Here is a 25,297-nt window from a genome sequence, read left to right on the forward strand (position 1 = left end):
AAATGCGAACTCAAATTTTACTTCTACAATCACAGCATGTGACATAACACGTGAAGAATGGTCCTGACCCGAAGTGTCTGATCTACCCAGAAATTAGTGCCCTATTTATTTCAAACACCTCATATTTGTTCTCTTAGCCTTTCCACTGGATCTGCTGTTCATTTTCTGGAGTTAAGGTCTGAATGTAAATGAGGCTGAATTTCAATTATTCTGGCCTCTCTCCACTGGCTCCCAGTATGGTACAGAATCAACTTCAAGCTCCTCCTATTCACATACAAAGCCCTAAACGGGCTTGCCCCCCCCCCCCCCCCTTATCAAAAATCTTCTAACCCACCACTCTATCTCCAGGTCCCTCAGGTCGGCCGACTTGGGGCTACTGACTATCCCGTGGTCTAGGCTTAAGCTCAGGGGTGACCGCGCTTTTGCGGTTGCAGCTCCTAGACTGTGGAACAGCATCCCTCTCCCCATCAGAACTGCCCCCTCCATCGACTCCTTTAAGTCCAGGCTCAAAACCTATTTCTACTCCCTAGCGTTTGAGGCCCTCTGAGGGGGTGCTGTGAACAGTTTATGTATGTGCTGTTATGTTTGTGTGCCATTGTATGTTTGTTCTTAGTACCTGAACTGATGTACAGCACTTTGGTCAACATGGGTTGTTTTTAAATGTGCTATACAAATAAAATTGACTTGACTTGACTTAATCTCCAGTATGCTGTGATCTTTTGTGTCAGAATGAAAGGTAATTGGGATGTTCTGTAGAAAGGTAATCCATATATTTACGTCCTACGTTCTTCTTTTTATCCAGCAAATCCCTGATGTTTCCCCAACTGGTCGTTATACAACATTGGTCCCATTGTTGTTTATCCTTCTTGTGGCTGCAGTCAAAGAAATAATAGAAGATATTGTAAGTGATCACCCCTTTCAATGTTATAAAGATAACTGTTTTACTGTATGTTCAAGACCAAGATAATATTTGAAGGCAGTGGAATTTTTTAACATAAAAAAAACCAAGCAGTGTAGTTCTTGGTTATTGACTTGCAAAATGTTTAGTGCGCATAGCTGGAGATAAATTAAACCCTTTTCTATTTCTAAAAAAAAGGCCTATTTAATAAATTCAGTGACCTCCTCAACACTCTGCAGCACACATTACTGGAAATAGACCTGATGATTGCAATGTCGTCTATAGCATGAAAATAAAACTACTCACCACAGCATGCATCTTGGACATTTGTTTTGATATCTCCATCCATATATTAACAGGAGGTCTGCTTTACCTGCGGTAAGTTGGCAATGAGGTTTTCGATATCATAGATAATATTTAGTCAGAGCCACAGTGGCTTGTCCAGAACATCTTAAAAATGAAAAATATATGCTCTCAAACACCACTTGTGTTAAATTGAAAGTGAAACCATCTTGCTGCTCGTGGTGGGAAAATAATTAAATTAATTTCCTTATTTGCTCAACTTTGAAGTTGCAAAGACATGATAAAATAAACACAGCCACAAAAATTGAAACTGCTGGGGAAAACACTGGCTCAGATTTTCTGGTAGAAACAACTGCAAAATTATTTGCAGCCATTTTGCACGTAACACAAAATTTGTGCGGATTTCATTAAAGGAATCAAAGAAAATCGCTAGAACTGACATGAATTCTTCACAAATCAGTCCATGAAAGACGTTGAGAATTTTTTGCTTTGTTGCAGTATGCAATAATTAATTTGCCTGATACAGCTCCTGCAATAATTTTAAACCACCATTAATTTGGCCCTTACACAAGCTTCCTGCCGCCATTTTACGATCTTTATGCTTTAGAGATACAGCTTGGAAACAAGCCCTTTGGCCGATTACGTCCACGCTGACCAGCGATCACCCCTGTACACCAGCACTATCCCACACACTAGGGGGGCAATTTAAAGAAGCCAATTAACCTACATCTGTCTGTTATACATGGGTTTCATGTACAAACACCCAGGCTTCACTGCTCTGCTTCGAGGTTCACCATTCAAAAATGTGACCAAGTGTCAGACTTTTTAAAGTTGCTTTCCTATCAGGAAATAAAAATAAAAGCTGAAAGTTTGCTTTCGGGGATTAGAAGATACTATCCAAAACTTTTTTAATTGAGTCACTTTTAAGAGCAAAAATTTATAATTTTATTTTACCCCATTACAGTATTTTTGTTAGGTTTTTGGTCAGTTGTGCATTTTTCATGCAGAAGCGGAATCTGATGATTGAAACCCACAAGGCAAGTCACTAAAAACTAATATGTTGCAATTATTTTTTAAATAATTCAGCACCAGTGGTGAAGGAAACATTTGAACATTTTAGATTAGCTGCCTGACATTAGCAGTTAATGTGCATTTGGGTAAACAACTGGTAGACAGGAGTCCACTGCAGTTGATTACTTGATTGTCCATTTAGGAGAGAGAAAGAAAGAGAGAAGCAACTTCTTCAAGTCTAGTGAATTGTAGCTTCACAGTAGCTTCAAAGGAGCCTCATTTGCTGAGTATATTTAAAACTGAGGTTAATTTACTCAGTATTAAGTGCATCAAGAGATGTGTTCAATGCAAAGACGTGATGTTGAAGTAAAAGATCAATCGTGATCCTAATGAACGGCAGAGCAAGCCACAGCCTACATTTTATAACGGCAACAATCATCTACTCTGCATCATATTTGCACCATCATCTTGCTGTGAAATGCAGAAATGCCACATGGTATTGCTTTAATACACATTTCATAATGGAAAGCTTTCAATATTGCCATGGAGAAGCAGGAGCTTTGAAACAATGTTGTGAAATGAGTTTACCAGCTTATTGGATAACTATAAACTATTTAGCTTGCATTGCCTTTTCTTACCTTTCAGAGAATCACTCGCTTTTAATAGTGTAATGTTTTAATTGCAAAAGTGACAACAGCTGTTGTATCCTGAATGTAGCAGTTAGCACACATGCAGAGTGATTTCTACATGGCCTTCCATTCAGAATACATGATTATGGTGAAGCCAGTTTGCTCAGAAATCTAAAAGACTATTCTGCTGATCCTATTTTTTCCTTAAATAGTAGTGCATGCTTTGACTTCACTGCATGTTTCACAACTTCTCTTTGTTCCTATTTCCAAATACCAAGTCCTAAAAAGGATGAACTTTGCTAGAGTATTCTAAGTGAGATATTGAAAATGTAATTGATTATTAACATGCATACCGTAAGTGTGACCTCATCCAAATACTGCTTTGCAGTATTAATTGTAGTTAAGGATGTAGCATATAATTAATATTAACATGTGTAAATAGCCTGAACTCTCCACCTTATGTTTTTGTATATGTAAATACAATAAATCCCAGTCCCGTGATAAATCTGCCTTGAGAATTGGGAAGTATTTAATATGCAGGTCCAATGGGAAAATGTATTCCCACAAGGAAAGAGTTGGATGGCCAAACCTGAAGCCTGGATGCCTACATGTATAGAGGCTAGAACAAGACAGAAGAAAATAGCCTGTGAGTCCTTATTATATCAGAAAGCAGTATGGAAGTAAATTAGGGAGCCCAGAGATGAAATGGAAGAACATTATCATGTAAAATCCAGCATAATCCAAAGATGGAGGCACAAAAAGAATCAAACTACTGAAAGAACTCCTTGTTTCTACAAAGGAACTCGGTAGGTCAGGCGGCATTTGTAGAGCGATGTGGACAGGCAATGGTTCAGGTTGAGACCTTTCTTTAAGCCCAAATCCAAAGATGTATTATAAACAAATAAAAAGTGGATAACTAAGGAAAGAGGAGGCTTATTTGGGGTTTAAAAAAGGCAACTTGTGTATGGAGGATAAAGAGGATATGGGCAAGATCTTTGTTTTTCTTTCTGACAGTTTGTTCAAGAGATAATACTGTATATGCAATATATTTGATGGTGTAAACAAGAAAGGAAGTATTAACAATTTTAGTTTTTTTTAAATTGAATTAATTACCAGGTTCAGTTGAAATATATTTTCATTTATTAAGTTACTCATTAAGCAGGGCTAGGTCAGCATAAAGGTCAAATGTCTAATTACTGATTGAATTCTATGAGGAAATATAAGGATGATTAATGAAGATCATATGTTTGATGTAGAATTCTTGGATTTTAGATTTGATAGCTTATAACCATATAACCATATAACAACTACAGCACGGAAACAGGCCCGTTCGGCCCTACCAGTCCACGCCGACCACTCTCCCTGACCTAGTCTCATCTACCTGCACTCAGACCATAACCCTCTAATCCCCTCTTATCCATATACCTATCCAATTTACTCTTAAATAATAAAATCGAGCCTGCCTCCACCACTTCCACCGGAAGCCCATTCCATACAGCCACCACCCTCTGAGTAAAGAAGTTACCCCTCATGTTACCCCTAAACTTTTGTCCCTCAATTCTGAAGCTATGTCCCCTTGTTGGAATCTTCCCCACTCTCAAAGGGAAAAGCCTACCCACCCACGTCAACTCTGTCCGTCCCTCTCAAAATTTTTAAAACCTCTATCGTCCCCCCTCAACCTTCTACGCTCCAAAGAATAAAGACCCAACCTGTTCAACCTCTCTCTGTAGCTTAAGTGCTGAAACCCAGGCAACATTCTAGTAAATCTCCTCTGTACCCTCTCCATTTTGTCGACATCCTTCCTATAATTTGGCGACCAGAACTGCACACCATACTCCAGATTCGGCCTCACCAATGCCCTGTACAATTTTAACATTACATCCCAACTTCTATACTCGATGCTCTGATTTATAAAGGCAAGCATACCAAACGCCTTCTTCACCAACCCTATCCACATGAGATTCCACCTTCAGGGAACAATGCACAGTTATTCCCAGATCCCTCTGTTCCACTGCATTCCTCAATTCCCTACCATTTACCCTGTACGTCCTATTTTGATTTGTCCTACCAAACTGCAGCACCTCACACTTATCAGCATTAAACTCCATCTGCCATCTTTCAGCCCACCCTTCCAAAAGGCCCAAGTCTCTCTGTAGACTTTGAAACTCTACTTCATTATTAACTACACCACCTATCTTAGTATCATCTGCATATTTACTAATCCAATTTGCCACACCATCATCCAGATCATTAATGTAAATGACAAACAACAGTGGACAAGCTTGTATAAAAAAAAGTGAAAAGACCCATTTGATCCAATGGGGTGTGGCCAATTGATCTGAAATTATAGTAGGAGGCAAAGGTTGATGGTGGTTTTTGCGACCTGAAAGCTGGTATTAGTGGGTACTAGCATTCAGTCCAAAGGTTGAACAAGCCCACAATCTAATGGGTGAACATAATACTTAAGCGTAATTACTAAGGAGTTATTTATAATTTTCTTCTGTTTTGATTTATCATAGTTAAAGGAGTGGTGTATTTTAAGAACTTTGATTTGATTGTGCCTCTTGAGTGCACATTGTATGCCTTTACCATTCACCCAAAAATTGAAATTTTGAGTAAAACATTTCATGGTAAATGGTTCTCTAAACAGGGATTACTCCATCAGCAGATGTTGGCAGTGGAATTTCTAAGTCTTTTTATAAGTGAAGTGGATTTATGTTTTGGAAAATAAAATGAATATCTCACAGGGAAATAAATTTGTGAGAATAGTGTACTCATGACTTTCTGCCAGTTGCTGTAAATGACTGTCAAAAGTGTAGGCAAATGAGCAACTGAATTAGCAGGTAAACTTGTTTCACAGTTTGTGTTATCAGCAATATTCTGCACGAGCTGAAGTCTCACTAAAAGATGATTAGTTATGTTAGTATAATTTCTCAAAAGGTCGCTGCTTGCACTTCAAACTTGCTATTTTTGTTCTGTTCCAAATATTATTGCTTATGTAATATATTGTTGTATTAACATCATGTATTAAATTAAATGCCCTAAGAACATTTAGTTATCCAAGTATAAAAATGTAACCCATCTTTTACATTAAACAAAGGAAATTCCACAAAAATCACTTTCTTCGCCCCTTCCACTTGATGCTTGAATTATAATGTTGATGGAATCTACATTATGGCCCCATTTCATGTTGCTAGTAACTTGTACGTTCTCCCTGTGACCGTTTGGGTTTTCTCTGGGTGCTTTGGTGTCCTCCCACAGATTAATTGGCTTTGGTTAAAAAAATGTGTTAATTAATAATTATCCCGTGTGTGCAGGATAGTGTACAAGGGCCGTTGGGCCTGCTTTTCTTTTAAAAAAATCATTTGAAATTGCCTTTATAGCTTCTCGGACTGAACTGGATTTGAAACTGGTTGTAAAGTGAAAGGATATTGTTTAATTAAGTGCAGTATCATATCATATCATATCATATATATACAGCCGGAAACAGGCCTTTTCGGCCCTCCAAGTCCGTGCCGCCCAGTGATCCCCGCACATTAACACTATCCTACACCCACTAGGGACAATTTTTACATTTACCCAGCCAATTAACCTACATACCTGTACGTCTTTGGAGTGTGGGAGGAAACCGAAGATCTCGGAGAAAACCCACGCAGGTCACGGGGAGAACGTACAAACTCCTTACAGTGCAGCACCCGTAGTCAGGATCGAACCTGAGTCTCCGGCGCTGCATTCGCTGTAAAGCAGCAACTCTACCGCTGCGCTACCGTGCCGCCCAATACTGTCTATTGAATGTCAATAGCTTTGTAAGAATGTCCGAAATCCCAATGAATCATCTGCCAGGTTTTGGTTCGAAGTTTTCGCAATTTGTAAATGTTGACTTGTGCGAAAAATGGAGTAACTCTCCCGAGTTGAACAGTTATTAAATCGGATTTTTCGAAATGGACAGGAAAGGGACATAGTGGATTTTTATTTTCATCCATCAGTACTGATTGGTGTAATTGGAAATTTCCCTTTTGAACATAGTAATATTAAACTGGTACTGATTTTGGATAATCAGCCATGATCATATTGAATGGCGGTGCTGGCTCAAAGGGCCGAATGGCCTACTCCTGCACCTATTTTCTATGTTTCTATGTAAATTATGATACCGCATGAAATCTGGTCCTTTCAGCCTACCTTTTCAGGACAGGTTTGGTGGGATATAGCCAAACGCAGGCAGGTGGGACTAGTGTAGCTGGGACAAGTTGGCCGGTGTGGACAAGTTGGGCCAAAGGGCCTGTTTCCACACTGTATCACTATGACTCCACCATGTCCTAATTAGCTTAAAAATTACATTCTACCTTGACTATCAGCATGGGGTTAGTTTTTTTATAAATTGAAGAATGCAAAGTTGATGAATCATTGAAGCTTTGGATACTTGTACAAGATATTTGGGTTGGTTTCGGCTGATCTTGGTAGATGTATTTGGTGCGATGGCTTTAGGTGGCTTGCGTGAACTGCGTTGGTTAGAAAAGTGAAAGCATTGCAGCACGAAAATGTGCGGAATGCTGTGGGTAAAATATAGCCAAAATGTTGTGCAATATTGGTAGAAGTAGTTTGGTAGTAGACAAGTTGCAAATATTTGTATTCAAAGCTTCTGCCTGTGGTTTAGCACCTTTTTAATCCTGAAAGCCTTTTGTTGTGTGCAAGACAATGTTCTTTTTACCTATTTAAAAAGATGCAGCAACAGTGCTGGAAACATGCTTGTGTTACAAGAAATCTTGACCATTGATCCAGCCAGCTAAAATGTTGTCAGTGATATAGTTAGTAATTACTTAAGTGGAGGGATGCACTTCATTAAATATACTTAGCCAGTGCCCTGGGAAATAATGGCGGCATTTTTGGCAAGAAGAAAGGCCTGAGATTCCTTCATGTTCAATATTATTAAATACCCATTCGACTGATAGCATCGCAACTCCAATTTAAAATGCTCAGGCCACAATTCTTTTTCACCTTGAAATGTAAATCTTTGACAGCTTACATGGCATCACTGGCTATTTTTTATCAAAAATGGACCAAATAACAAACCGCTGCAGGAACACAGAAGAAACTGCAGATGGTGAAATCTTGAGCAAAATAACAGTGCTGGAAGAACTCAATTGGTCCGGCAGCATCTATGGAGGGATTGGACAGATGACGTTTTGGGTTGTGGCTCTTCTTCAGACTGATCGAGTAGGAGGGAGAAAGCTGAAAGAGAGGTGGGACTGGGGCAAAGCCTCGCAAGTGAAAGGTGGATACAGATGGGGGGGGGGGGGGGGGGGTGGAGGGTTGAGCCTTTAGTTTTTTTGCTGGAGCAACCCTTTTTTTAATCAAAAATATTTATTCAAATATTAAAATAATATATACAGTACAATAAAACCAAAGCAGAACCCACCACCATAATACAAGACAAACAATAAACTATTATACAACTATCTTACACTCCTTGTCAAGGATGCATTCAACCAGCGGGCCCGGGAATCCCCCAGGGGCAACTCAGCAGGTCAGGTAGCATCTTTTGGAAGCAGATGGGTAGTCGATGTTTCAAGATGAGTCGAGAAGGGAGAGAGCCAATATAAAGAAGTGAGGGGGGAGGGGGAGGGGGAGGGGGGGGATGTGGTTGTAAATAACTTAGGGCTCTGGGATTCTGTTGCATTGCAAAGAGAGGCCGCTGATCACCATTGGGCTATTGGCAGTTGTGTGAACATCACCATGCATGCACATTTATCTGCCTGACATTTCTCTCTATTCATTTAAAAAGTAGAGCTTTGGGCAAATCGCACTAGGAAAGCTAATCCAGCAGGACCAAGAACCAGCTGCTTCACAGTAGCCTCAAGCATCTTAAACATTCATAGGACCTGAGAGAATGAAATAAACAAAAACGCTTGCTTATAGCCCAGCAACTTTGCAGGCTCAGCAATGATCTAGTGAAAATTACGTGTGCAATGCTCAGCTTTTCTTAATAGATGGTTTACTGTGATAGGCAGTAAAACTTGTAACAATGTACTGATTTGTGTGCATGTGCTTATAAATTCCAGAACCACAGCAATGTTTCCCTTTGAATGGCAAAATAAAGATGTATCAAATATCTTTATTAGCATATCATCAAATGTTAGAAGTTCCCTGCCTGGCACCCAGTTTGTTCAGGGAACCCACTAGAAATGATGAACTGAAGCCAGCTGACTTGTGATGCGACTTTGTGAAACCTGAAACTATAAATCTGTGGTACAGCCAGCATCTCTGGAGAGAAGGAATGGGTGACGTTTCAGGTCTAGACCCTTCTTCACACTATTTTCAGTTCCTTCCTACACTATAAATCTATCTGTTCTCTAAAGCACAACATGCATAGTCTGCAGAATATGCACTGAGTAAGCTGCATTGATGGGACAAGGGCAACGATGTGGCGATGTGTGGTTTAAAAAAAAAAAATTTGGTCATCATGTGTGTGCAATATGCATATTCTATTGCAACACCAAGATGCAATCTGCGTCTTAGAATCATAGAGTCTTACAGTGTAAAAACAGGCCCTTCGGTCCAACTTGCCCACACCAGCCAACATGTTTGTTCATATCGCTCTAAACCTGTCCTATCCATGTAACTCTCTAAATGTTTCTCAAATGTTGCGATAGTACCAGCCTCAACTACCTCCTCTGTCAGCTCATTCCATACCCCTAACACCCTTTGTGTGAAAAAGTTACCCTTCAGATTCTTATTAAATCTTTCCCTCCTCACCTTAAACCTATGTTCTCTGGTTCTCATAGAAACATAGAAAATAGGTGCAGGAATACGACCCACTCTACATCAATGGGGTCTGTGTGGAAAGGGTACCTGCTTTCAGGTTTCTGGGTACGCACATCGCAGAGGATCTTACCTCGTCTACCAACACCATCACCACAGTGAAGAAGGCACAGCAGAGACTCCACTTCCTGAGGATCCTCAGGAAGACCAACCTGCAGGAGAAGCTCATGATGTCCTTCTATCGCTGCTCCATCGAGAGTGTGCTGGCATACTGTATAACCACATGGTATGCCAGCTGCTCAGAAAAGGACAGGAAGGCCCTTCAGAGGGTCATCACGACGGCCCAGAAGATCATCGGCTGCTCACTGCCCTCCCTGGAGCACCTGTTCAGCCTACGCTGCCTCAGTAGAGCAGGCAAAATAATAAAAGATCCATCCCACCCCGGCCACCGTCTGTTTGTTCATCTGCCCTCTGGTCGACGTTTCAGGTCGATCAAATCCCGAACAAACAGACTTAAGAACAGTTTTTACCCCAGGGCCATACGAGAACTGAACACTACCTTCTGCACTAGGCAACACTGTTAAAACTTTTGTACTTAATATAATTGTATTTATTTGTTTTTGCATTTATTGCATATATGTTTTTACGCACCGTCAGGATTGGCTATTTTTTAATTTCGTTGTACTCGTTGCAATGACAATAAATGAATATTATTATTATTATTATTATTATTAGGAGGAGGTCATTTGGCCCTTCGAGCCAGCACCGCCATTCATTGTGATCATGGCTGATCATCCACAATCAGTAACCTGTGCCTACCTTCTCCCCATATCCCTTGATTCCACTAGCCCTTGGAGCTCTATCTAACTCTCTTTTAAATTCATCCAGTGAATTGGCCTCTCGATTCCCCTACTCTCCACAAGAGACTCTATGCATCTACCCGATCTATTCCTCTCATGATTTTATACACCTCTGTAAGATCACTCCTCATCCTCCTGCGCTCCAGGGAATAGAGTCCCAGCTTGCTCAACCTCACCCCATAGCTCAGGCCCTCGAGGCCAGGTAACATCCTTGTAAATCCTCTCTGCACCCTTTACAGCTTGACAACATCTTTCCTATAACATGGTCTTGGTCAACCACAGCCACAGAAGCCGTCATCGGCTGAAGGAGTTTGAGCTGCAGGCTTTGGAACTTGAGAACAGTTGTCCTTCGACAAGGCTGCTTTATCTGTGGACAGAAGGACAGGATATTTGTGGAGGCAGTTACTTGGAAATTTGTGCCTACTGGACAGAGTGGACATCGCCATGGACATGTTCTCCAACCTGTACACATGATGGGGGAAGAGGCCTTCCCTGGGGAATGCTGCCAAAAACAAAGTTTTATGGGAGGCACAGCTGTATAGGATGGGGAGTGGTCAAGTGGGCAATCCTGTAGGGAACCCTACAGTGGCTCAAACTGATAGCTTTTCTGCAGTTGCGAATGATATTTCAAATGGATTTAAAAAGCAAGATGTCAAACACAGTAAACTCACCCATAGTGAGGATGGTTGCTCAATTAGATGGTTGGACACGGATCAGCTGGAAAGTTGGATGGAATCTAATCCAGACAAATGTGAGGTTATGCATGTTGGGTCATCTAATACTGGCAGGACATGTACAGTAAACGGGAACCTTAGGAACATTGATGTACAGAGGGATCTTGGGGTATAAGTATATTTTCCCTGGAAATGGTAGCACAGGTGGAAAGGATGGCTAAGAAGACATTTAGTTGTGTAGGAAGGAACTGCCGTTGCTAGTTTACACCGAAAGCAGACACAAAATGCTGGAGTAACTTGGCAGGACAGGCAGCATCTTTGGAGAGAAGGAATGGGTGACGTTTCGGGTCGAGACCCTTCTTTAGACTGATCAGTTTGCTGGTTGACAAGGAGGGTCGGGTCGAAGGGCCAGTTTCCACCTGACCTGATTGGTGCTGTATGACTCTGACTCTCTGAACCCTGGTGTTGTGTTCCAGTGAGTATAGAAATGGGATTGTGTGGCTGAATGTGTGATTGGAGAGGAGGGTGCTGGAGGGAGGAATTTAGATTGCTTGAACATTGGTACTTATTCTTGAGAAAATGGGACATGAACAGGCCAGCTGGGTTGCACCTCAGTAGGTGTGAAATCCCTGGTCTCTCAGGCAAGGCTTGTTAACATAGAACAGTACAGCACAGGCACATGCATTTCTGTCCACAATGTCTGTGCCAAACATGAAGCTTACTTATAAATCCTTTCTGTCTGCACATGTTTCTATCACACCATTCCCCTGCATATTCATGTGTCTATGTAAAAGCCTCTTAAATGTTGCTATCATGTCTGCCTCCACCACTACCCCTTGCTACACATTTCAGGGGTGGTGGTGGAAGCAGATGCGATAGCAGCGTTTGTAGATGGGGTGGATTTAAATTAGCTCGGTAGAAGTGGGGGAAATGTCAAAAGCTCAGCATGGATTCAGAAGAGAGAAGAAATTACAGTGAATTAATGGGTTTGAAAAGCAGAAGAAAATATAGAAAATAGTCAAAACTGTAGTCTGCATGATGCTGCCTACATTGATTTATTGAATAAGGCTGATTTGACAGCACTGAAAATATGATGGCTGTTACAGAAATGTGGCTCAGGGACAAAACTGGCACTTAATGTTTCTACTTAAGAGCTTTCAGACAAGATAATGAGGATTCATTTTCAAAAAGAGGGGTGATGACAATATTAGTTAAAGAAACAATCACATCACTGAGAAAGGATGATAGGATTTGAAGGATCCTTCATCATTTGTACTGAAGGAGCAATCAAAAGTCCATGCAGGAGAGATGTGCAAATTTGTAAGTACATTTATAATGAGTATCATTTATAGTGGAAGATTTCAATTCCTTCAATACTCACCAGGATATAGCCAGAGTAAAATGAATAAAGGGCATTGTTGGCGTTGCTACACGATGCCTCCTCGAGTCAGACAGCACAGAAGCAGGCCCTTCAGCCCAACTCCATGCTGAGCAAGATGCTCCAACTAAGCTAGTCCCATTTAGCCCATATCCCAATAACCCGATCCGATCCATGTATCTGTCCATGTTATTGTACCTGCTGCAAATACCTCTTCTGGCAGCTCATTTCATATACCCACCATCCTCTGAGTGAAAAAAGTTGCCCCTCGGGTTCCTATGAAATATTTCCCCTCTCATCTTATATCTATGACCTCTGGTATTTGATTCTCCTAACCTGGCAAAAGACTCTGTGCATTCACCCTATCAATTCCTCTCATGATTTTGTACATCCTATATCAACACTACCCTATCTACTTTTGATGCCACTTTCAGGGAAATATATGTATTCCTAGATCCCCTGCCCTACCATTTACGGTGAAGGTCCTGACCTGGTTTGATTTCCCAAAATGCAACACCTCACACTTATTTGTATTAAACTCCATTGGTCATCCCACACCCCACATGTCCAGCTAATCAAGATTCTGCTGTAAGGATGTTTGGGATGTTAAGCATTTTGTTTTTCGATGATCAAGAAGCTGGGCAAGTGCGATGGATACCAGCAGGAGGCGCCTTCTGTGGAAATGATTTGTAACTGGTTGTAGAAAAGGTCAATGATTAACTAGGAATAAAGATTCTAAATTAGGATAGGGCTAAACTGGCTTGACTGACCAGTAGAAGTCGACAAGTTAAAAGTAAATTGCATTTGGGGCTGGAGGCAATTTATGGAAAAGGTTTCAAAGGTTCAGGATAAGCCTGTCCCCATAAAGATAAAGGTAGGGGTGATACACTGAGATTAAATCTCTGGATGTATTCAAAAGAGGGAAGTATGTGTTGTGCATTAAGTGCTTAATACTACAGGAAGCATAAATAAGAATAGGATGCAAGACTAAAGGAAATTAAAAAAGGAAAGAGATTATGAAGAAATATTGGCAAGTAAGAACAAAAAAATTGAATATTAATAGAGAGCAGGAGGATAACTTAAAGAGGAAAGACTATTAGGAACCAGATAGGTAACCCATGTATGCAAATTTTGGACCAGCTTCACAGAAGCAGAGAAGGATCATAGTTAAGATGAGTGACTGAAATATAGGACAGGATAAACATTGTAAAAGCAGACACATTAGGAGTTTATCATCTGCTTTATTGTGTGCATTCTGTTATTGGAGAAACCAAAAAATGCAAGAAGGGGGGTTATTACCTTGTGCAAAGGAGTAAAACAAAACAGGAGGTGTAGATTTTAAATAATTGGGGGAAGGTTCAGAGTGGAATATGAGGAAAATTCTTGAGGATGAAGATTATCCAGAACTCACTGGCTAAAAAGGTGTAGAAGCAGAAATCCTCATCACCTTTAAACATGGGAGATATTTGCTGAATTGTATAATTGCCCCCCACGTCTAATGGAGGTGCTGCCTCCCAACACCTAGGCACATGGATTCAAATCAGACCTCCAGTGCAGCGTGTGGATTTGCACATTCTCTCTGAGAATGGGGTTTCTTCTGAGTGCTCCTATGTCCTCTGGCTTCAAAAAAGATGTAGATTGGTACATTAATTGGTTACTTTAAGTTGCCTCGAAGTATGTCAATGAAGACTCTTCAAAATATTTTTGAACAAAATTATTAAAATTTAAAACATTTGAGCAAAGAATCCATGAATTCAAAGGTTACCTTCGTCCTTCACCGCTGTTCTTGAATTGGAACCTGTGATTTTTTTTTCCTCTTCAAGCCAGTTCCCTTTCATAAATTGGTTGGCAATCTCCACAACTTTGCATTTCCTCACTGTATTCCATGAAGGATTCCATTTTCAGTATACTTGTAGCAAAATACTGCAGATCCCTAAGTTGCTGACAGTTACTTTGGGAAATGGCGACTGTGAATATCCAGGTTTTTGTTGACTATTTATAAAACATCTTGTCCTCAAGCTTAAACTAATTCTTTAAAAAAAAATTTTTTTTATAATTCTATTTTGATTTTGATTTTCCAGTTCCATACATTCCACAATGATACACATTCTCATTCACCTTAAACCCTCCGTAGTTAACAAATACTGCATATCCCAAAATAAATCATACCACAGGTATTGGAAGCACTACAAGGATGGGTAATGACTTACTGGACATTTGATCATATCCAAAACTTAACTACACACAAAAACAAAAACAAAAACAACTAAAACCAACATTTGGGGTATACCTCTATAATATTTCATCACTACTTCTGGAGCGGTATGAAATCAAGGAAAATGAGATAGGACACGGAAGTAGGATACAAAGATTCGCTTTAAACAAATGATGGCCGTATGGGCATAATGTACAACATCCATTTTTCCCACCTTTTCAAAAATATTCCCTGTTGCAATCTTAAAGCAAAAGTTATCCTTTCCATTATAAAAATATCATATACAATGTTAATCCAGTCATCCACATTAGGTTTTCCAGGTTTCAACCACTTCCTAGTAATAGCTTTCCTGCTGGCAGCACTTAAGATCTGGAAAAGATACTTATCTTTAATAGAAGCATTTTGTACTGGTAAAGCACCAAAATATAAAAACTCAAATTTAAATGGAATATCCATATAAAAAACTTTTTGTAAAACTTTATGAATCTCCTGCCAAAATGGGATCACTGATACACAAGACCAAAATATGTGAAAATGGTTTGCCTCAAGGCACCCACATTGTCGCCAGCATGAAGAAGAATTTGTGTAATGCCTTTTTTGAATTGGTGTAATAAAAAACCTAATAAGGGTTTTCCAGCAAAACACCCGCCAAACATTTGAACTTGAAGTTTTCCATTGTATCTCACATAAGCTCTCCCAGGTTTCTTCCTTTAGAACCAGATTACCTTCCCTTTCCCATTTCTGTTTTACATACAGTGAGTTGCCTTTTCTCTGCCGTAAACCCTTGTATAATTTTGAGATGGTTTTCTGTTTTGAGCCTCCATGGTAAGCATCAATAAATACATTTAACAAAATATTATCCCATTTTACTTCTGCACATTCCTTTTGTATTTGATCTATATAATGGCGAATTTGAAGGTATCTATAGAAATCATCATTATTCAAACCAAATTGCCTCTTCAGATTCTCAAAGCTGTTCATAGACCCCTTATGTAAAAATGTGCAATATGATGTCAAACCTTGAGAACTCCATCTTTTAAAACTAGTGTCCTGTCGTTTCCCAAATTAATTAACATTTGTTAACTCCTTATCTCCGATTGCAGCCTGAATCGGAAATTCCTCTGTTATAGCAATCTCAATCTCCTTCTATAGTCGGGGTTGCACCAATAAATTAATGTTCTCAGCTGAGCAGCTGCATAATAGTCTTTCAAGCACGGGAGTGCAACCCCACCTTTATTTTTGGTCCGTTGTAACCCCTGGTATCTGATTCTTGATCTTTGTCCCTGCCAAATATACCTCGAGATTTGTTTATCCCATTCTTGAAATTGTTGGTCTGATATATCTAGTGGAAGTGATTGAAAGAGATACAACAGTCTCGGTAACATAACCATTTTGACCGATTCAATACGAGATCCAAAATTAAGATAAGGTAATAGGTCCCACCTCCTAATGTCTTCCCTGATCTTATTGTTCAATGGGAGGTAGTTAAGCAAGTGCAGTTTAGTCAGATCTATTGGAATGTTTATTCCCAGATGTCTCATGGATTCAGCATCCCACCTCAAGTTAAACTTTTCCCTTACTTTTACTGAGGGGCTATATTTGAAACTAAGAATTTGTGTTTTTATAACATTTAACTTATAGCCAGAGAAGGATCCATATCGTTCCAAAACATAAAATAACTGTAACAAAGACTGTTCAGGGTCTGACAAATACACCAATACGTCATCGGCAAATAAAGAAATCTTTTGTTCCCCTCCTTTCATTACTATTCCTTTGATATTATTATTCTGGATAATCCACTGACTCAAAGGTTCGATACAAACCGCAAATAAAAGGGGGCTGATTGGACATCCCTGTCTTGTTCCTCTTTCTAGCAAAAATGGTTTTGAAACTGCTCCGTTAATTTTAATTCTTGCACTTGGGCTATCATAAAGAACCTGTATTGTTTTAATAAAAGTATTGTGAAATCCAAATCTATCTAAAGTTCTAAGCAAAAAAGACCAATTTACACAATCAAAAGCTTTTTCAGCATCTAACCCAGCTAGGACTGCTTCTAAGTTAAATTTTGTTATGTGGTCAATTATGTGCAATGTCCTTCTAATGTTGTCTTGGGTTTGTCTCCCTCGAACAAACCCTGCCTGATCCAGGCTAATAATTTGTGGTAGCAAACACTCTAATCGTTTGGCTAGTATGTGAGTAAAAATTTTGTAATCCTGGTTGAGTACGCTCACTGGCCTAAAATTACTGCATACAGATTTATCTTTTCCCTCTTTCGGAATCAATGAGATTACTGCCTCCTTCCAGGAGGGGGTATTACGTTCTCTTTGAGAACCCAATTGAAAGTGCGTTGTAACGTAGGGACCAATGAGTCCACCATTACCCGGTACCATTCTGAAGGGAACCCGTCTGGGCCCGGGGCCTTATTTGGTTTAAGATGTACTATAGCAGACCTAACTTCTTTCTCTGTTATTTCAGCTACAAGGGACTTACTCTGTTCACTGGTCAATTTTGGCAAATGAATCTCATTAAAGAAATCCTCCATTTTCTCCCCACTGATTTGAGGTTGTAAATATAATCTTTTGAAATATATACCAAAACAATTTTGTATTTCCTTCAATTTATAGTGTGTAAAATTAGTTACAGGGTGTTTTATTTTATGAATTGTATTCTCTGCCTGTTGTTTTTTTAGTTTATAAGCTAATAATTTACTGGCTTTTCCTCCCCATCATAATATTTCTGTTTTACAAAAATCAACTTTTTTTCTATATCTTTTGTATAAATATCATTTATTTCATTCTTCTTCTTCACAAGTAGTTCTCGGATTTTTTGATCATTTGTATCCTTATGGTTTTGTTCCAGTTGTTTCAGTTCCACTTGCAGCCGATCTAACTTTTCATGTCTAGCTTTCTTTATGTGAGCACTGTATCCTATTATCTTGCCCCGAAGCACCGCTTTACATGCATCCCATAGTATCAGAGGTGAAACTTCGTCATTGTCATTTAGTTCCAGATACTCTGTAATATCGTTCTTAATCTGTTCTTTCATATGAGTCAGTACATATGTATTTAATCTCCATAAAGTGTCTCTTTGATACCGATCAAGAAGTAGTTTTAAATACACAGGACTATGATCTGAAAGGTCCATGCTCCCCACCTCGCAGCTTACAACCCTATGAAGGTCTTTTCCAAAGGTAAGAAAATAATCAATCCGAGAATATGCCAAATGTGGATTAGAAAAATATGTGTAGTCTCGTTTTGACAAATTTAGTTCTCTCCATACATCAATTAATCCAATATCCTTCATTGCCAAATTAATTTTTTTATTGATCAATTTCGGCTGAGCTATATGAACATTTGAAGAGTCCAGTTTAGGATTTAATCGAACATTTAGATCCCCCCCACAGATTAATACTCCATGGGTTTCAGAAATTATCAAATCAAACACTTGTTTAAAAAATTTCCAATCCGAGTTGGGAGGAGCGTAAATATTAAACAGAGTAACCAATGAGCCGCCTAAATTACCTCTCATGAAGATATATCTCCCCTCTGGATCTCTCTTTTCAAAGGTGGGATCAAAACTTATATTGCTAGAAATTAATATTGCCACCCCCCTCCTATGACCAGCACTATATGATGAGGAGTACTGATGTTTAAAGCCCAGTCGTTTTAGTTTAGCATGCTCTGTTTCAGACAGGTGTGTTTCTTGTAGAAAGGCCACCTCGACTCTATCTCTCTTTATTTTGGTTAATATCTTGCTTCTCTTAATAGGATTGATAAGGCCATTCACATTATAAGTTACTATTTTAACTGCTTGCATTTAGTGTCCAATAAGTAGAAGAAATAAAAGTATATAAACCATACCAGCTCCAGTATCCATGCACGAAACAGCCCCCAAAAAACAACTACAAAATAAAAACACAATAATGACACTAAAGTAAATAAACGGACTTCCAACTGTGGGGTCCTGATTTTGACCTTATTAAAGCCCTGATGGTGAGAGGGCTTTGAGGTGTTGCCTCTCCCCCTGACAGGTGGGAGAGGGCCGTCTTCTAACGGTGGCTCTTCCGTTCCAAATCTGTCCATCTATCCGGCTACCCGGTTAGAAGAGTCCACCCGACATATACGTAATATCCATGTTCATAGCCTATACCATGCTCGTTTAATGTAACGAGTAAAAACAAGGCCTTAAAGTCTGTCCTCCGATGGGAGACGGGTCCTGAAACTCCCCAACATCAAAACTCGACTCACCCGCTTCCTTTGGTCACCTCTGCCGTTCGAACCTTTCGGTTCAGTCATTATCCCGAGTCCTGGTGTCTAAAAGCCTGTAACTTTTCCTTGAAATCCACTTTCCTGACCGTTCTCTCCCGGTTCCCCGGTCTCCCGGCACTACGCCACGTGAGATGCTGGATCCGCTCCAAAAGGGACTCCAGGTCTTTGATGACCGACACCGGGAGTCCCCTCTTCGCCATATCCTCCGTCGCCTCCTCCGCCGATCCATATACCACTGTTCCCTCCTGGCAGAAAACTCTTAACTTGGCTGGAAATGGAGTTTGAAATCTGATTTTCTTCTCCTTCAGGATTCTATTCGCTTCAGTGTATTCCCTCCGTTTTTTTAACACATCTGGCGCATAATCGTGATCCAGGTTAACTCTCTTCTCGAGTTTCATCCTGTAACTTGACAACTTGGCCACCATGGACCTCGGTCGGGCATCCCCGGGCGGCTTCGACATCAGAGCTCGGTGCGCTCTCTCTACCCGTAGTTTAAAGGCGGCCGGGAGCCCCAGTCCTTCCCGCAACAAACTTTCCACAAAATCCACCATTGACGGGGAGTTCTCCTCTGCTCCCTCTTTAACTCCATGAATTCGGATATTTTCACGTCTGGAGTGGCTCTCTATATCCGTCAATTTGGCATCTAGGTATATTTGGAGTTGCAGCAGCTCCGTCACCACGTCCTCTGCCACCTGTAGCCTGTTTTCAGCCGCGTCAATCCTCTCTTCCGCCTCCCCGATTCTGGTGTTCGTCTTAGTAATTTCTTCCCGAATTCCGTTCAGCTGCTCACTATTGTCCTTTCTAAACTCTCTCAACTCTTTCAATATGAGGCTGAGGTCCGCTCTCTCTCTCTCGTTCCTTATCTGGGTGCATTTGCTTATCATCGTCCTCCCTTGCACTGCTAGCTGAGGAGGCTCGGCTAGGCCCTTCCCCTTCACCATCGAAAAACTCCATCTGCGTCGACTTTTTACTCTTTCCTCTAGGCATAATCCTGACCCACAATATTTACGAAACTGCAACAAAAGTTTTGGAAATATTCGAGTTGTAGTGGGTAAATATTAACTCAAAATGTCGGGAGCTCTTACCCTAATCTGCCATCTCGTGGCTCGTTCAACCGGAAGTCGCTTAAACTAATTCTTAATGCTTGTAACCGCTTCTCTTTGAACCATGCTACTGTCATTAAAGTACTGGCATTCCGAGTACATCTTGTACACTTTAACGAGAGTGGCTGTAATTGTGGATGAAGCTTGACTGGGGAAGGACACACCCCATGAATACAAGGTCTTAATCCTTGATTTGCACAGCAGGAGATCAGTTTTATGTATTTATTGCTGGAAGAGTTAATAAATCTATGTTGGGGAAAATGAAGTAAGCTTTTGTGATCAATTCTCAAATACATCATTGTCAAGAGAATAGCATCTACTTTGAATGAAATTAATGATTCAATTTGGGTGTATTATTGGTACATTTTATAAAAACATCATTGAGTTGAATAATGTGCAACTTGCAATCTTATGGCTGTTGATTGCCATCCTATGGTCTGTAATTTTGCCAGTCATGAAACTTGTTTTACTTAATTTCATTTTTTTAATTGCTAGTTAAGGATAGTTTAAGACAGAGCAAAAAAGAAAGGTATGTAATAGTTCAACTTGCTGCCAGAAAGCAACAGAAACAGTGTTAGATTTTGCTTGCCATAAAATGTTTTTGCATCTCCCAGTTCTCTACCCATCTCCCCCTTCCCACTCCTAACATCCTGATGTGGAACTTACTTCATCCTCAAACTCAAATTTGACAGGATTTAAATCCAGTTTAATTGCTTTAACTTCCCACAACAGTTTGCTCTTTACTGGAGCTCAAATCAACACTAGACAACTAAATAAAAGGTTGCAAATGCTGACGTGGTTAAAGGCTTGAAATTAGTTGAAACTTAAATTTTGCTATTTTATGATAAGAATTTATGATAATCTGGGTGTTAATCTAAACATGAAAAATATTTATTCCTTACAGAAAAGACACAATGCAGACAGTGGCGTGAACAAGAAAAAGGCACAAGGTAGGAACCGTGGTTTTAAGTGTCTTAGATTACATGAAGAATCAGGAAAGTTAAATGTAGCCATCTTTTGCAACACAAAGGTTTTTGAAATCTAGCAATGGTCCTCGATAATCATCCCATAAATATTAACATAAAATGTGGATTGCAATCACTTAAAATGCATGGCAAAATATTGGTGACATAATGCTCTGCTAACCTCTTGATATAGTAGTTTTTCAAACCAAACCTTTTACTGCTGTGTTGAGTTGGTGGCTGAGTTTGTTGGGACTTTAGGAAGCATCTTTATTTAGCCTTAGTTGACTGGTAAGAACATCTTGCATTGAAATTTCTCCGGATTATACACCGATGAGCCAAAACATTATGACCACTGACAGGTGAAGTGAATAACATTGATTATCTTGGTACAATGGCACCTGTCAAGGGGTGGGATCTATTAGGCAGCAAGTGAACAGTCAGTTCTTGAAGTTGATGTGTTGGATGCAGGAGAAATGGGCTGTAGTAAAGACCAGAGCGACTTTGACAAGGGTCAAATTGTTATGGCCAGACGACTGGGTCAGAGCATCTCTGAAACGGCAAGGCTTGTGGGGTGCTCCTGGTCAGCAGTGGTGAGTACCTACCGACAGTGGACCGAGGAGGGACAAACCGGCGACAGGATGTTGGGCGCCCAAGGCTCATCGACGCACAAGGGCAACGAAGACTCTCCTGTCTGGTCCGAACCAACAGAAGGTCTACTGTGGCACAAGTCACAGAAAATTTTAATGGTGGTCACGGGAAGAATGTGTCACAATACACAGTGCATCGCACCCTGCTGCGTATGGGGCTGCACACGGAGGACCAACAGCATATTAGGCAGGTGGTCATAATGTTTTGGCTCATCAGGTCATAATTCTTTGGCTCGTTGGTGTATAATGCGTGCATTAGGTTCTGTTGGAACATTTCATATTTTGCCGTTTAATTACATTGATTCATACGTAATGCAACAGTTGATTTTTTCCCATAATCTGTAAATTGATTTATTTAATGATTCAGAATAAGCTAGAATGTTTTGTGTGGAATCACAAGACCGCACAGTTCCATATCAGAATTTGCCGAAAATGATTTTTCTCACTTGTGTGATTGGAATCTTTTGCTTACATGTAGCCTCTAAAAGTTCTGAATTTTGGATCGGCTGCAACATAGTGATTTAATTAAATGCAAAATTTTCAGCATTACATCAGGTAGGAGGAAGCTTTATATAGAACTCTGACCCAAGAAAAGGGGCCTGCAATTCGTAGAAGGTTTCAAACTAACTACTTTGGCCTAGGTTTGAACCCATAACACAGGTTAAGGGTTGTCAGTTTGACTTGGTTAACTACAATGTTTACTTCACACCTTAGCAATGTGTATAATTATACCTGGGCATCCTAATGCCAAGGCGATAACATCCAATAATACAGCTCAAACAGTAAACTTATCAAACTTATGAATTGGCATTTTATCCAACAATTCTCAAATGATTGTTATGCACCAACAGAATTCCTAAATGATTCATACATAAGAGCAAGCTTAAATTAAATTAAAATACATTTCATGTTCTGACAAAAAACTTTAACCTGGGACAGAAATAACAGTCAGACATGGTGATGGGAAGTGGTTAAATTGTCAACCAATAATTAAAAGGCCTGTGCTAACAAACCTGTCTTCAGATATCACTGCACCACTGTTTTTTTATTTTTAAGTCTGCAACACCCAGTCTTAATAATGATGATTTCAAGAAATAGCAGATTGCTCTGGAAAATCACCCTAAAGAGAGGGGGGGAAACAACTGTCCTCATCCTGTCTGGCCGACTCATGGCTATGGACCTGGGGGAGTCTTTACTAGCCTCTTAAAGACCCAGCAAGCCAATCATTTGTACCATCACCGCTGGGCAATCAATTAGGGATGGGCAATACATGCGGGGTTTAGTAACAATGTCAAGATCCTGAAAAATAAAGAAAATAGGATGTTCATAATGAGACGTATTCAGGAAAGGGGTATATTTTAGCATGCCTTCTATATTATTCCAAGAATATTTCATGCAAATAATATCCTGCATAATTCTGCCAAGGGTAAATATTTCTCAAACCATTATTGATCATTAATGAGAGCAGATGAAAGTGTTGAGTGGGTTTTGCTCTAGGAGCATTGATAATGGGAACAAGAAATATTTAGCATTCTAGAGAAGAGGTGCTTAAACTTTTTAATATTTAGTGTATCATTATTTTCTAATTAATTCTCATATTATTGTGGCATTTTTCCTTAAGTGTCCATGCTGCATATTTACTCCCTTTGTATAGAATCATTTATTTTTCTTCCACCCTCTGTCCATCGATTTTATTCCAGAAATTGAGTGATTGCCTTTTATTTAACTTGCCCCTTGCAATTTTGAATGTCGATTTTTAATTCTAAAATTTCATTTTATTCGAAGTGCTGAGAAATGGTGCTTGGGAAATTGTCCATTGGGAAAAGGTATGAAATATTGTTTTATTTTAATCAAATCAAGCAAAGCCATTTTAAGTTAACAGACATATTTATTACCATTGCAGAACGTGGGGGATTGTGCTGATCATTTGTCTCATTGCAGTGCATGCTCCATTCTGAACTGGTAAATAATGGTGTGAGTAATAAGGCTGGAGACTTGCCCAGGTGTCTGAGGAATAGTAATGTAGTGAGCTGTATCAAATTTGTATCCATTTTGTGCTCTCTAAAATCTTTGTTAGAATAGGGCAGAAAATAAATCTATTATTGGCCCTCCTCTAACTCGCCTAACTGGAACTCATGAAACCGAAATATAATGTGTGAGCGGTGTGGAGCAAAGAACATCTCTCATCTTGGTATTCACATGGAAGCCCTGCAAATCACAGTAATAGACATCTGTCACATTCTGTTTTGCGTTGGAGTTATTATTACATTAGCTTCATTCATTATGATAGTAGATGGAACTAACGCAGGGAGAGGGGTAATGACTAAAGCAGAAAAGAATGTTGATAATTGAATTGGATTGCAGAGTTCCAATGGTTTGATGTGTATCTATCTTGTGAGCAACAAATCGCCGTCTTCTTTCAGTTTTGCCAATGTGACTATAGATTTTCCCTTGTTCATAAAATATCAGTCATTGTTCATGTTCTTTACTAAATACAGATAACCGAATTATCCAAGGTAATTAGGAATCATCAGTATTGACTAAAATGTAGTGTCTTGCGAATTCACTTGCAGGGCATGCTAATAATTATATGGAAATACAAATCATATTTTGAGATTTTATTGAAAAGTACATTAGTACTTTGTGCTAAAAATGAAACCTTGCTGATTGCATCAAAACCACAGCTAGGGAATTCCCATCAACTTGGACTAAGACCTTGTCCATTTAAGGTAACAAGTAAACTTTGGGTTGTAAATATTTGGACTTCTCGATGCTGAAGTAAATATATTTCTCTAGTTGCCAAAGGTCAGCGATCAGAAAGGAAAGTAGAGTTGAGGCCAAAAGCAGATCAGCCATAATCTTATTGAATAATAAGCATTCAGTCTTCTAGTACTACTTCTTAAATGGGTAAAGAAGACTTGGTTACTGAGCCAAGAACTTCATGACACATTGTTCTTTCTGATTAGTAATTTATAAAGTATGCTACTCTGTTGGTGTACAGAACAGATAACATTGTTCGAAAGTTCCAAGTGAAAGATTTGGTCACATTTTCTGCTTTATTTATAAGAACTGGTTAGGTTCCCTATTTATCTTCAAACTGCTTTTCCTGTAATTTGGACAAATCCCTGGAAGAGCTATTAATACAATTAATTGCATTTAATGTTATCTGAAGTAATGGAAATTTTGCTTTTTTGAGGTAAAAAACCTTCATTAAATTCAAAAATACACTTAAGGATTTGTCATGCTTTCCACAAATGCTATGTATGTTTGAGCATGATGAGGATTTCCCACTTATTTATATTTGTTCAGCATATATCTTGAAAAAATATATCTATATTTTGCGCCGTTGTGCAAGACTCCAGCTTTATTGATATCTTTTTAGATCAGCCATGTGTCAAGTCTGTTCCAAGACAGCACATTTCAATATATCATGATTTAGATACAAATACGGTTGAACGATATGTTTATAGGGGATTTCTAAAATATTCCAATGATCTGCAGACTATCATTAAATTAAATGCTTTAGGTTCCAGATTTGTGTTTCTATATTGATAAATGTTGCTACTAAAGTTGCATTGCAGTACATG

The 25,297-nt window shown here is 39.4% G+C and overlaps 1 protein-coding gene across 2 annotated transcripts in view; it reads left to right on the top strand.

Moving 5' to 3' along the window:
• atp8a1 (ATPase phospholipid transporting 8A1) overlaps positions 1-25,297 on the top strand; it is a 269,218-nt gene that overhangs the window by 68,297 nt on the left and 175,624 nt on the right. For both annotated transcript variants that reach the window (XM_078399210.1, XM_078399200.1), the window contains exons 4-6: positions 803-901; positions 21,003-21,048; positions 23,496-23,536. In XM_078399210.1, coding sequence (XP_078255336.1) covers positions 803-901; positions 21,003-21,048; positions 23,496-23,536 — 186 coding nt within the window. The remainder of the gene's footprint in view (positions 1-802; positions 902-21,002; positions 21,049-23,495; positions 23,537-25,297) is intronic.

This window comes from Rhinoraja longicauda, chromosome 1 (genome assembly GCF_053455715.1).
Source record: "Rhinoraja longicauda isolate Sanriku21f chromosome 1, sRhiLon1.1, whole genome shotgun sequence".
In the NCBI taxonomy this organism is placed as follows: domain Eukaryota; kingdom Metazoa; phylum Chordata; class Chondrichthyes; order Rajiformes; family Arhynchobatidae; genus Rhinoraja; species Rhinoraja longicauda.